The 13753-nt window shown below is 47.2% G+C and overlaps 1 protein-coding gene across 1 annotated transcript in view; it reads right to left on the bottom strand.

Annotated features, from left to right (window-relative positions):
* Positions 1 to 10944, bottom strand: part of LOC149308418 (potassium/sodium hyperpolarization-activated cyclic nucleotide-gated channel 2-like) — a 65458-nt gene extending 54514 nt beyond the window's left edge. The window contains exon 1 of the mRNA XM_089535774.1: positions 10648 to 10944. Coding sequence (XP_089391900.1) covers positions 10648 to 10793 — 146 coding nt within the window. The 5' untranslated portion in view covers positions 10794 to 10944. The remainder of the gene's footprint in view (positions 1 to 10647) is intronic.
* Positions 10945 to 13753: the final 2809 nt, after the last annotated feature.

Genomic DNA, 13753 nt, shown 5'->3' with positions numbered 1-13753 from the left:
GGCTAGTGATGGGAGCTCACCCCATCATGTGGCCCCTGGGCCTCGCACTGCCACCCTTCTGGCCTTATGATCGTTGGAATTGGCATCTTAACCACTAAACCACTGCACCCCTTGCTTCTTTAGGAAGAATGGGGGTAAAAGCCATCTTAAACAGTGGGCCAAATGCTGGCGACCTCTACACCATGGTAGTAATTTCTTCCATTGTTTTAATTTCTATACTGATATATGGTGATATGCATGATAATTTTAGCAATTATAAGGTTTTATATAGTATTTAAGATGATTTTTCTGCTTTATGGAGAAGAGATTTGCTGTAATATCTCTTCAAGGTTCATCTCCTTTCAATACACCTGGAGAGTATTTAACAGATCGTGCCTTGTGTGGGCTAACCCAATGGTTCTCAAATTTGAGTCTTCCAGATGTTTTGGACTTCAGCTCTCCGTAGCCAAACTGTCTGGGTCTTCTGAGAGTTGAAGTCCAAAATACATAGAGAACCAAAGTTTTAGAACTAGTGGGCTAAATGGATGCTACTCAAAGTGGTGGTCTTAAACCAGTGGCAGTCTGCAAACCATTGGCGGTGCATTTCCAAGAAATGTAGGTCCAAAACACAGCAGAAATAATCCAGTTTGAGACTGCTTTAACTGTCCTGGCTCAATGCTAAGAGAATCCTAGAAATTGTAGTCTATTGTGGCAGCAGATCTCTCTGACAAAGAAGGCTAAATCTCTCATAAAACAGTTTTCAGGATTCCCTAGCATTGAGCCAGGGCAGTTAAAGTGGTTTCAAACTGGTTTATTTCTGCAGTGGTTTTGGGCCAAAGAAACAGTTGTGGCTAACAGGCACAAATATGGTACCAGTCCCTAGCACATCAGGGGGGGAAACTCTGCTGATCTTCCACATCAGATAACTCATAGAATCATAGAGTTGGAAGAGACCGCAAGGGCCATCCAGTCCAACCCCCCTGCCATGCAGGAAATCACAATCAAAGCATGCCCGACAGATGGCCATCCAGCCTCTGTTTAAAGACCTCCAAGGAGGGAGATTCCACCACACTCCGAGGGAGTCGAGAAGCGTTGTGCTATACCTCCTTTAGAAATGCTCTTGCTGGTGTGGGTATGTACCAACCAATAAACTAATCCTCTGTCATACCACAGCCTTGTTGCAGTGTCAGCCTGCTTTACTGTATCTTAAGAGTACAGAACATTGCATGAAGGTGGGGGCTGCTTCCAGGTCTTATGATTCTAAAATAGTACTTGCTGCTATGTGCCTTAAAGCTGACTCTGATGTACAGCAACCCCATCACAGGGCTTTCTTGGCAAGATGTATTTAAAGAGGGTTTGCCACTGCCTTCCTCTAAGGCTGAAAGAATATGACTGGCCAAAAGTCACCCCCCAAAAACGGCTGAGCAGGGATCCGAACCCTTTTCTGCCAACACTCAACTACCAGACCACACACTGGCTCTCACAATCCTAAAATAAGTTACATCCCAATGGGCCAAAATCACTCAATGTAGTTTACAGCTATGCAAAGTTTTGAACCTCTCTTTCTGCAGAGTTAAGACTACACAGCAGTTGAATCAGCCTCTCAAGACATCTTAAGGCAGGGAAAAGAAAATCTAGAGGCTAGAGATCTGATACGTTTCTAAGCAAGCAAAAGTGACCCTACGGCCTCCAAAAAGGCATGTCTGGTTTAGTTTATGAAGGCACCTGCAAAAGGTCTGAGCTGATGGGAGATAATGACAGAAACAGAGAATCCCAAATCACTTTCCCAAAAACAGCTGCTGCAGTTGAAAGAGCAGCAGAACTAAAGCTGTCTATAAAATGCCACCAGCTGGTCCAACATTTCACCCCACCTTTCTAGGGACATGCAGTAACCCTGCTTTTGCTGTTAGCACAACCCTGACAAAATTAATGTGCGTGTAACATGACTCTCTTCTACCACCTCTGTCCAAAACCCTGGCACACAAGCTATCATTGCCAATTTAGCAGGATTTAAGGATACAGGAAAAGATAGACGGGGTGTATGTGCTTCAGAATGAAGACAATTTCAGCTCTGCTTGTAGCTTCCCCTTCAAAAAAACCCCAAAACCCAAAACAAAACACTCATCAGCACAATGTTCTGCACTCCCCCCCCTTGCAATTCTTGGTTTGCTTTGCAAGAGAGGATGAGTTACATTATGATCAGAGTCTTCTCCACCCACTCTCCCCACTTTATCACTTTCAGAGATGGAAAGCAGACAAAAATGCTACATCCTTGCATTGAAGGCCAAGTCAAAATGGATCCCTCCTTATATGTCCTCCAGCATAGTGGACTTCTGCATTTCCCAAAAGGATTGTTTGAGATCCAGAAAAAATGAGGGAGGGTCAATAATCACACGCATGAGAGAGAGAGAGAGAGAGAATGATGGGGGGAGTAGGAGAAAGAAAACCACTTGATTTTCCAAGATGATCTCAACTGGCTGTCTTCTCTCCACGCATTTCAAGGTGCCCTTTCAAACAGGCCTAGCAATACAATGCTACCCTTGCAAAAATGGCTGGGGGGAGGACAGCAGCAGCAGAAGGGCTCTCAGTTTGCAATTTTTGAAAGGGAGACAGGAGAGACAGAACTGGGAGGGCTCTTCCTCCCCCACCTTAGCTTTTAAAAAATTAAGAATAGACAAGCAAATCTAAATTGACATGTTAATGATTCGACTCTTAGACCTCTGGTTCTGGAAAAATAAAATTATTTTGCAAAAAGAGATTAGAATAGGATTATCCTATCCCTATCTTCCCTCCCCCCCCCCAAAAAAAACCACCCCATTTCTGGACTGCCAAAACCTTTCAGTTCTTAAATATTTCCTAGATTGACATTTTATTCACCTACCATCTTCCTCAAGCTTCAATTCTTGCTCAGATACATTCTCCAAAGTCACTCAACCACCCAGAAGTGCCCCCCTAAAAGCTCCCCCCCCCAAAGATCACTCTTCTCTTAAGATGTCATCAATACTTCGTTCTCAAGTTTTGAGGGGGGGGGGGACAAAACCACAACAGTTTGCACTTGTAGCAGTGATGGGCAAACTTCAGCTCTTCAAATGTGATTGGATTGCAATTCCAGCATCCTTCACCACTGGCTAAGCTAGGGAAGGCTCATGGGAAGAGCAGCCCAACAGCATGTGAAGGCTCACCAACTCTCCATGCCTGCTGTACTGGTTTGCTAGTTCAACCTGTCATCCCCTAGATCTATTAACTACCCATCCACTCAGCCCTGTATCTCCTCTCTTACCTCTTTTCCAAGTCACTAATCCAACCCATAAATGTTTCTTAAACCTCTGGCTAGACTTATTTATTAGTTACATTTATCCCCACCTTTCCTCCCATGAGTTCAAGGCAGTGTGCACAGCTTTCTGATGCACTGATTTTATCCTCACAACAACCATGCAAGGTAGGTTGGAGTGAGAGGAAGAGACAGAGTGCAAGACAGTCCCAAGGTTATCCAGCGTGTACCACGGTTCACTGGGGATTCAAACCTGGAATCCCAAATCCTGGTCCAACCAACTATGTTGTTGTTGCATGCTTTCAAGTCATTTCTGACTTCTGGTGACCCTAAGGCAAACCTACCATGGGGTTTTCTGGGGCTGAGTGTGTGTCACCCAGTGGGTTTCTATGGCCATGTGGGAAATCGAACCCTGATCTTCAGAGAGCAACATTCAAACCACTACACCACGCTGTCTCTGTCCACCCAGCCACATATCTCCAAATCCCAGTCCAACTACAGTGACCAGGCTCTCAAGATACTTTGCTCTTTGCACACAAAGTTCAGCCAGTCCAACACTCTCAAGATACTTTGCTCTTTGCACACAAAGTCACTCTCACACAGAACCACGATTCTTTTGTCTGTGCAGATAATTTGGAAGACAGAAATCTAACCCACCCAACTCTCTCCAGTCCTAATTCCCATGCAACAAGAACAACAACTAAGAAAAGGAACAGGATTGGCACACACGATTCCCCTAACAATTAAAAGTTGCTAGGGCAGTGAGGATGAATGCTGTCCCAGTTCTGCTCTCACACCCGGCCGGCACAGGTGATACTCCAGGTCAACGATACTATCACCACCTCGGCATCTAAAGTTACTCTTCTGACAGAGAATCAAAGCCAACTGTAGTGTCCTCTCTCCCAGACAGGCAAAATCAAAAATCCCACACACAGCCTGAGTTGTCTTAAAACCTTGAAGGTGTTAGGCTGAACAGAACAACCCTTCTCTCCCTCTCTCTGTCTCACTTTTTCACACCAAGAAAGCCTTCCTTAACCCGGCCCTGGAACTGGAAATCCCTTCTATAGGATGCTAGGCTGGCCCTCTCTCTGCTTTCCTTTTGCCAGCAAGCAAAGAAAGTTTTATTTAAGCAAGTTTTTAATGGTTAAGCAGGGGCATGTGTGTCTTACCTGCTTTTCACTTTTGCATGGTTTTTAAACGGTTTTATAGTGTTTTAATGTGTGGGATTTTAAACTTCTTGTCAACGTTTTTAATTTGTTGTTCTGGAAGATGCCATCGGTCCCATTTTGAGAGAAAGGTGGGATACAATTAAAGCAAATAACTAGATATCAAGGTTCTAGTTCTCATGGATTTAAACCAAGGGTTGGGGACATTCTTGTGCTGAATGAACTTATTGCAAACATCTGGATTAGTCTAAAAATACTGCAGAGGGAGAAATCAGTCTTATAGGCTATTGCAGAAGTCTTGCTATGGATCTTAAAACATATCCAACTAATAGAGCTTGAGAAAGTTACTTTTAAGCCCATCACTCTCCCTTCCATTAAAAAACACACTGACACTGAAAATCAGGAGGCCGGGGCAGATAGGGAACGAATGTATTTTCTTATAGGCTAGGGACCTCAGGAGCCATGCGACAGCAGAGCAAAGTAAGTGATGTTTCAAAGGGCACCCCAGAATCCAGTTACCCTAAGATTCATATATTCTGGTGCTTCAGTGTTGAAGCAGCCTGAAAGGCATACTGGAACTGGATGGGAATGCACTCACATGCATTCCCAAGGCCCCCTACCCTTCTAGACCCCCAAATTCCCCCCCCAAACTGCCCCTCTCTATAAAAAGTGTGGAATCACTTAGCAGTGCAGACAACCCTGTCCTTCCATCCTTCTTGGATTTCACCTACAGATCTGCAAAGTCATTCTCAAACACTCGCAGGCACACACTTGATAAAAACAGCTGCCATCCCACTCCCAAAATTACCTGAAATCACCATCTAAAGATACACTGCAGCGTGACCTTATCCCCCGACATTCCTCAAAATCACCTTGGCTTGCCCTTAACCTGGAATAACATTTCTTCTCCCAAAGCCTCAAAAATGGCTCAAACCAGGTTGCCATGACTGGACATCCCCCAGGTGTGCTGGATTGATTACAACGCCCATCATCCCTAGCCAGGGCATCATAGGCCACCACATTTACAGCACGCCCTGTTACTGAAAGCTGGAGTTTTGGTTAAAGGGAGTATCATCCCTTTGATTTATTTTGGATTACCTGCTCACCCTCAAAATGCCAGTGAGAAGGTTTCCATCCCCAAACCTGCTTAAGTGAATCGAAACCTCCTTGATAACAGCCAAGGAGGAGCCTTACTTCTGAGTAATGACACCTAGGAAAGCTGTGCTGCCAGAGACCTAGGCCCTTTCTACTAATCTGTGTGACTCATGCCTACAACACTGTTATTTTCCATTATGAATGTTCTCTTCCCCCTCCCAAAAAACAGACTAAAGAGCCTCCGATTTAAAAATCACTGCAGAGATGGAGAACAGAGCCAGCCCCGTCCTCAACTTTCCTTGCCGCCCTCCTTCCTGAGAGTTGATCCACCGCTTCTCCCCCTCCAAAATCTCCAGGGATTTTCATTAAAATCAACACATCTGCCTCTCCGAGTTGCTCTCTTCAGAAACGTGTAAAAGGAAAAGCGCAGTAAGTGGAATCACAGGATGGCAGGTGGCAGGCAGAAGGTGAGCTGGGATTTACGAGGGGATCTCGGTGTCGTTTGTGGCTGAGTGCCGTTAATTGATTTCCAATCGTCCTGAAACGGCAAGCGAAACGATCCGTTTATATCAGCTAGCCCTAAGCTGGCACAGGCCTCCCCTCAGCCCTTAAGCTCCCTTGTCTGCAAAATGCACATTCTTGTGCCATTATGGTTAGCTGACCCTCACAGGGCACTTGCAAAATACAAGTTCTTGGTTCTTTCTCCCGCTTTCCTGGCCTGGCCCTGCAATTATTCCTTCTTACATCTGTAACGCTGACTCAAAGTTACTCAGGAACCCACTTGTCTTTGCCTTGCATCCCATTGCAGGAGAAAGGCGGGATGTAAATCCTTGAAATGAAATCAATGAAATCAATAAATTATGGGCTATGCAACAAAAACTCAATACCGCTCCTGAGCCACAATTTTGCCTCCAGTTCCAACTGACTGTGCTCACAATGGCTTCCGACTGTCCCACGCTGGCTTAGGGTACCAAGTCCTGCCCCACATCCAATATGGTTAACTGCCCCTTTCCTCCTGATCTCCCAACAGGGGCTTTCTTATTTGAAAATACTAGCAGCCAATTTGACACCGACGACGTGAGGCACTGAGTCCAAGGGAGCTATGCCCAATTTCCTCCTCCTCTCCCCATGTCCCCAGCCTCCGGGAGGGAACATTCGTGTTCTGTCCTAAAGCTGCTTCAATGTTTGTTTCCAGCATATAATCATCACTATCGCTACTCCTGGGTTGCTACCCTGGATGTCCTTCTCCCATTCCAGGTACTGAGTGAGTAGCTGACATCACTGTAAGGTTAGCTACCTTTTCTGGCACTAGCGAGCCCCAATTTCTCCTTCTGAGGAAGAGGTTGCCTCCAGTCTCCTCTTCTGATGCTTATAGGAAGCCAGAAGCAAATCTTCTGCCTGGCTTGAAACTAGTACATAAATCTCCCTTTTACTGCCCTGAGGTAACTACCCCAGATCACCCACTCTCCCACCTAAACCCTGAAGCAGAGGGGAAAGAAAACCCACATTTTGCCTTAAACAGCTGGCTACCAGTATATAAGGATTGTTGACCCTGTTGTCGTTGTGTGCCTTCAAGTCATTTCCGATGTATGTTGCCCCTATGCAAGGTAATTACTCCGTGCTAACTACCTCCCATCTCACTCCCACAAACTCTTCCAGGAAAGGCAGGGAGGAAAGTCTCCAGCATTTCTGAAATCGCTGTTGATGTGTGCCTTCGAGTCACTTCTGACTTATGGTGGCCCTCAAGCAAACTTATCATGGGGGTTTCTTGGTAAGAACTGTTCAGAAAGTGTTTGCCAGAACGTTCCTTTAAGGCTGAGAGAGTGTGCATTGCCCAGTGGGCATCCATGGCCAAGTGGGGATTCGAACCCTGGGCTCCAGAGTTGGTAGTCCAAGGCTCAAGCCACTCACTCCAAGGGACATCCATTTCTCCTCACAGCCAGGTTCTCTCCATATTGTCTAAAACCACTATAGGCAAAGGCTGGCAGAACACTACCTTCTTTCTCTCATTACTTTGAGGTAGTTACCCCAGTTCTTGCTGTCACTCTCTCTAAACTCAAGGTAATTACTTTAGATCGCCTTTCCTTTTCCCCACCCACCAATTCGCCTGGAAACACTATCACTTCGTTAGTATAAGAACCTGACCCACGTTTTGAAAGCACTGCAGAGCTGCCCCTCCAAAACATGCCCTACTGCTCCCTGAGATAGTTATTCTGAGGTGACTTCTCCCAAATTTTCCTGAAATCACTATAATTGCCAATATGAAGAGCATTTCCCTGCAACTCAAGATAACTACCCTGAGGAAATTGTTCCAGTTCCCTTCATTTTCCCATAACTATCTGTCTGATCCCCTGCGTTCTCCAATGCCAACCGGAGGTAACTAGCCTGAGGTAATTACCTCCGATCCCCTATATTCTCCAATGCCAACCTGAGGCAACTAGCCTGAAATAACTATCTCCAATCCTGTGCATTTTCCAATGCTAACATGGGGTAACTACCCTGAAGTAATTATTCCAACTCCCTTCATTCTCCAATGCCAGCCTGAGGTAACTACCCTGAAATAACTATCTCCAATCCCCTGCATTCTCCAATGCCAACCTAAGGTAACCCTGAAGTATTTATCTCCAATTCCCCATATTCTCCAATGTGAACCTGAGGTAACTACCCTGAAATAACTATCCCCAATCCCCTGCAGTCTCCAATGCTAACCTGAAGTAACTATTCTGAAGTAATTATTCCAATCCCCTGCATTCTCCAATGCTAACCTGAAGTAACTATCCTGAAGTAATTATTCCAATCCCCTGCATTCTCCAATGCTAACCTGAAGTAACTATCCTGAAGTAATTATTCCCAATCCCCTGCATTCTCCAATGCTAACCTGAAGTAACTATCCTGAAGTAATTACCCCAATCCCCTGCATTCTCCAATGCTAAACTGAAGTAACTATCCTGAAGTAATTATTCCAATCCCCTGCATTCTCCAATGCTAAACTGAAGTAACTATTCTGAAGTAATTATTCCAATCCCCTGCATTCTCCAATGCTAAACTGAAGAAACTACTCTGAAGTAATTATTCCAATCCCCTGCATTCTCCAATGCCAACCTAAGGTAACTATCCTGAAGTAATTATCCCCAATCCCCTACATTCTCCAATGCTACCCTGAAGTATACGGTTGCAAACACACACAAAAACTCCGCACCACTGAGGCAATTACTCTTAGTCAATTAGCCTGGACTAATTACCTCTGACCTCTCCTTAAACTGCTGTAAAATTACCAGTGCAAAACATACCTCTACTGCTACTTGAGGCAACCAACCCAAGGTTATGACCTACAACTCCCATTCTCTATGATGGCTACAATGCCAAAAAAACCCCAACACTCCACGCACCCAAGGTAATTACCCTAAAGTAATTACCTCTGATCCCATTTCCAGAAATCCTTGTAGAGCTACCAATACAACACACATGCCCCACCACAGCTACCTGAGATAACTAGCGATAGCACTAGATAACTACTCCAGATTAAGTCCTCAGTTCTCTGTAATCGTTTTAGTAGCACTGACAAAAAAATCCTCAGAGGTAACTGCCTCAGGGTAATCATCACTAACCTGAGGTTATTAAAGGTAAAGGTGAATGTCTAGTCATAACCAATTGCAGGGGGAGGTGCTCATCTCTGTTACTAAGCCAAAGAACCAGCGTTGAAACTAAGGTGATTATCCTGAGATAATTACCTCTGAACCCCACCGCCACCAATTATTGTAAATCTTTTTTTTGTTGCTGTAAAATGTGAGGTAATTTAACTTCCCTGAGGTAAATCCGAATCCTAAACACTCTAAGGTGCAGTTTCCCCGCTGTCAGAGGTAAAATTCCTGGAAGTAAAATGTGAAGTAATTTAACCCACCTGAGGTAAATACCAATCCTAAATGCAATTACCCCACTGCTTGAGGTAAAATGAGATGTAATTTAACTTGTCTGAGGTAAAAGGTGAGGTAATTTAACCTGCCTGAGGTAAATCCTAATCCTAAATTGGACTGAAACTCCCACTCCAAAGTGGTTACCCCACTGCTTGAGGCAAAATGTGAGGTAATGTAACCTGTCTGAGGCAAAATGTGAGGTAATGTAACCTGTCTGAGGCAAAATGTGAGGTAATGTAACCTGTCTCAGGCAAAATGTGAGGTAATGTAACCTGTCTGAGGTAAAATGTGAGGTAATGTAACCTGTCTGAGGCAAAATGTGAGGTAATGTAACTTGTCTGAGGCAAAATGTGAGGTAATGTAACCTGTCTGAGGTAAAATGTGAGGTAATGTAACCTGTCTGAGGCAAAATGTGAGGTAATGTAACTTGTCTGAGGCAAAATGTGAGGTAATGTAACCTGTCTGAGGTAAAATGTGAGGTAATGTAACCTGTCTGAGGCAAAATGTGAGGTAATGTAACTTGTCTGAGGTAAAATGTGAGGTAATGTAACCTGTCTGAGGCAAAATGTGAGGTAATGTAACCTGTCTGAGGTAAAATGTGAGGTAATGTAACCTGTCTGAGGCAAAATGTGAGGTAATGTAACCTGTCTGAGGCAAAATGTGAGGTAATGTAACTTGTCTGAGGTAAAATGTGAGGTAATTTAACCTCTCTGAGGTAAATCTCAACCCTAAATCTGGCTGGAGCTGCCACTCCAAGGTACACTTTCCCTGATGCCTGAGGTCAAATGTGAGGTAATTTAACCTTCTCGAGGTAAATCCCAATCCTAAAAAGGACTGGAACTCCCACTCCAAAGTGGCCTGAGGTCAAATGTGAGGTAATTTAACTTGTTTGAGGTCAAACGTGAGGTAGTTCAAATTGTCTGAGGTAAAATGTGAGGTAACTTAAGTTGTCTGAGGTAAAATGCGAGGTAACTTAACCTCCCTGAGGTAAATCCCAACCCTAAATTGGGGTGGATCTACCACTCCAAGACGCACTTTTCCCCCGCTGTCTGAGGTAAAATTCCCTGTGGTAAAATGTGAGGTAATTCAACCTCCCTGAGGTCAATTCCACCCGAAATATCCCCAGAAGAGGCAGACACTGAGGTAGGCAACACCCCTCCCCCGCTAGCCTACCCCGGGGCAGTTACCCCGGGGCAGTTACCCCCCTTTCCCTATCCCTTGCCTGAAATCGCTGTAGGGGTGTATGATCCAGGCTCCGGCGGACTTGACGCGCTCCTGCTCCCGCTCGACGGCCTTCTGGGAGCCGAACATCCGCAGCGAGAACTTGTTGACGCCCGGCTGGAGCATGGCGCTGAACTGCCGCTGCATGAAGGTCGCCTGGCGGGCCTCCAGGCCCTCGGACAGCGGCGTGGCCCCGGCCCCGCCAGAGCCTTCCTCGGCCGCCTTCGGGGAGCCCCCGCCGTCGCAAGAGAAGGAGACCTTGGGCTGCTGGGCGGGAGGCTCGGCTCCGGCCCCTTCCCCGCCGCCGCCGCCTCCTCCTCCTCCTCCGCTGCGTCGGCACTCGCCATTCGGGGAGCCCCCTTTCCCCGCCCGGGACCCCATCGCTGTCCCCCGCCGCAGCGAGAGCCGAGAGCCCTTGGCTGCGCCCTCCTCCTCCTCCTGAGGCGAAGGCGACGGCGACGCCGCCCTCCCGCCCCGCCGCATGCTCCGGCTCCGGCTGCACTCGCTCCCGCCCAGAAGCAGCAGCAGCAGCAGCAGAGCAGGCAGAAAGGACCGGAGGCAGGAGCAGCGCAGACGAGCGCGCGCCCTGACGGCTCTCTCTCCCGCGCACGCGCAGAACGGCCCCGGCTCCTCAGCGTCCGCCGCTGCTGCAGCGGAGCAGAAGGGGCGGGGCCTAAAGGGGCGGGGCCTAAAGGGAAAGGGGGAGGAGCCAAAGAAGGCGGGAAAGGAGGGAGGTCAAGGAAAGAGGGAGAAAGAGGAAGGAAGGTCAAAAGAGAGGAAAGGGGAAGGAAGAAGGAAAGAGGGAGGGAGGACAAGGGGAAGGAAGGGTGGGAGGAGGAGGAAAGAGGAAGGAAGGTCAAAAGAGAGGAAAGGGGAAGGAAGAAGGAAAGAGGGAGGGAGGACAAGGGGAAGGAAGGGTGGGAGGAGGAGGAAAGAGAGAGAAGGAAAGAAGGCAGTGGAGGAGGAATTGGGGAAGAAGGTCAAGGAAAGAGGGATGGAGGACAAGAGGAAGGGAGGGAAGAAGAAGGGGATGGTGGGAGGGGAAAAGGGAGGGAGGAAGAAGAAGAAGAAGGGGAGATGGTAGAAGGGCACTGAAGGAGGACATGAGGAGGAAGGTCAAGGAAAGAAGAAGGGAGGGACGAGGGAGAAATAGGAAGGAAGGTCAAAAGAGAGGAAAGGGGAAGGAAGAAGGAAAGAGGGAGGGAGGACAAGGGGAAGGAAGGGTGGGAGGAGGAGGAAACAGAGAGCAAGAAACAAGCAAAGAGGGAGGAAGGACAAGGGGAAGGAAGGGTGGGAGGAGGAGGAAAGAGGGAGGAAGGTCAAAAGAGAGAGAAGGAAGGAAGGCAGTGGAGGAGGAATTGGGGAAGAAGGTCAAGGAAAGAGGGATGGAGGACAAGAGGAAGGGAGGGAAGAAGAAGGGGATGGTGGGAGGGGAAAAGGGAGGGAGGAAGAAGAAGAAGAAGGGGAGATGGTAGAAGGGCACTGGAGGAGGATATGAGGAGGAAGGTCAAGGAAGGAAAGAGGAGGAGGAGGAGGAAGGGGATGGTGGGAGGGGAAAAGGGAGAGAAGGAAGAAGGTCAAGAGAGAAAGATGGGAGGAAGGGGGAAGGAAGAAGGACACAGGAAGAGGAAATAGGGAGGAAGGTCAAAAGAGAGGGGAGGAAAGGGGAAGGAAGAAAATAATGGTGGAAGAGCACAGGAGGGAAGAAACAGGGAAGAAGGTCAAGGAAAGGAGGAGGAGGAAGAAGGGTGGGAGGGAACAAGGAGAGGAGTAAATGAGAGGAGGAAGGGGATGGTGGAAGATCAAAAGGGAGAGAACGGAGGAAGAAGGGGGAGATAGTAGAAAGGCATAGGAAGAGGACATGGGGAGGAAGGTCAAAAGGGAGAGGAAAGACAAGGGGAAGGAAGGAAGAAGAAGGGTGGGCGGGAGAAAAGGGAGAGGGGGAAAGCAGAAGGAAGTGGGGAGGAAGATGGTAGAAGGGCACTGGGGGAGGATATGGGGAGGAAGGTCAAAAGAGATGGGAGGAAAGGGGAAAGAAGAAGGGGATGGTGGGAGGGAGGGATGGTGGAAGGGCACAGGAGGACGAAATGGGGAGAAAGATCAGAAGAGAGAGAGAAAGGAGGGGAAGGGGGAGTTAGGAGGAAGATGGGGGGAAAGAGGGAAGGGGGAAATGGGAAGGTCAAAAGAAGGAGAAGAAGGGCCCAGTACAAGGTGTTGGTTATCACCTTTAAAGCCCTCAATGGCTTGGGTCCAACCTATCTTTGGGATGCCTCCTTCCATATAATCCTCCCCACACACTTAGATCCTTGGGGAAGAATTTGTTACAGCCTTGTAAAACAAGGCTGTCTACAACCTCCCAGAGGACCTTCTCAGCTGTTGCTCCCAGATTGTGGAATGGCTGCTGGACGAGATCCATCATATTACCACCCTAAATAGCTTTTAAAAAGCTGTAAAGACGGATCTCTTCCGGCAAGCCTTTCCTGAATAGTTCTCCAGCCATCGGAAGGAAAATCTCACTGCTGACCTCTGACTTCACCACAGTTATTGTATTGTTTTTAAGTATGGTTTATGTTTTAAATTCTACATGGTTTAATTGTATTTTAAGGGTGGGTGAGTTGAGGGTTTGGACTGTATATTTTAACTTTGTAAGCCGCCCCGATTGCTTTTTGTAGGGAGGGGATATAAATAAATTTTATTATTATTAGAAGGGGAGAGAAATGAAGAGGAAGAAAGGGATGGTGGAAGGGCACAGACAGGGAGGAAGGTCAAGGAAAGGGAGGAGGAAGAAGGGTTTAAGGGAATGAGAGAGTCAAAAGAGAGAGGATGGAGAAGGAAGAAGAGGAAAAGAAGGGGATGAGGATACATGAGGAGGAAATGGGATGGAAGTAAGGAGGAAGATGGGTGCAAGTGAGAGAATGGTGAAAGGGCAAGGGGACATGGAAGGGAGAGGGAAATGGGTGGAAGGAAGGTGAGGTTGGAAAGGAGTTACTGAAAAGGGGAGGAAAGACACAGAAAGAGGAAGGAATAGGAAGGCTCGAAGGACAGGAGAAAGGAAGTGAGGAGGAAGAAGGGGAGGAGGAAATGGAACGGTCAAAAGAGAGGAGGAA

Source organism: Sceloporus occidentalis, unplaced genomic scaffold (genome assembly GCF_023333645.1).
Source record: "Sceloporus occidentalis isolate IW3139 unplaced genomic scaffold, rSceOcc1.0.p SCAF_8, whole genome shotgun sequence".
Classification (NCBI taxonomy): domain Eukaryota; kingdom Metazoa; phylum Chordata; class Lepidosauria; order Squamata; family Phrynosomatidae; genus Sceloporus; species Sceloporus occidentalis.
This window is presented reverse-complemented; position numbering and strand designations above follow the sequence as displayed.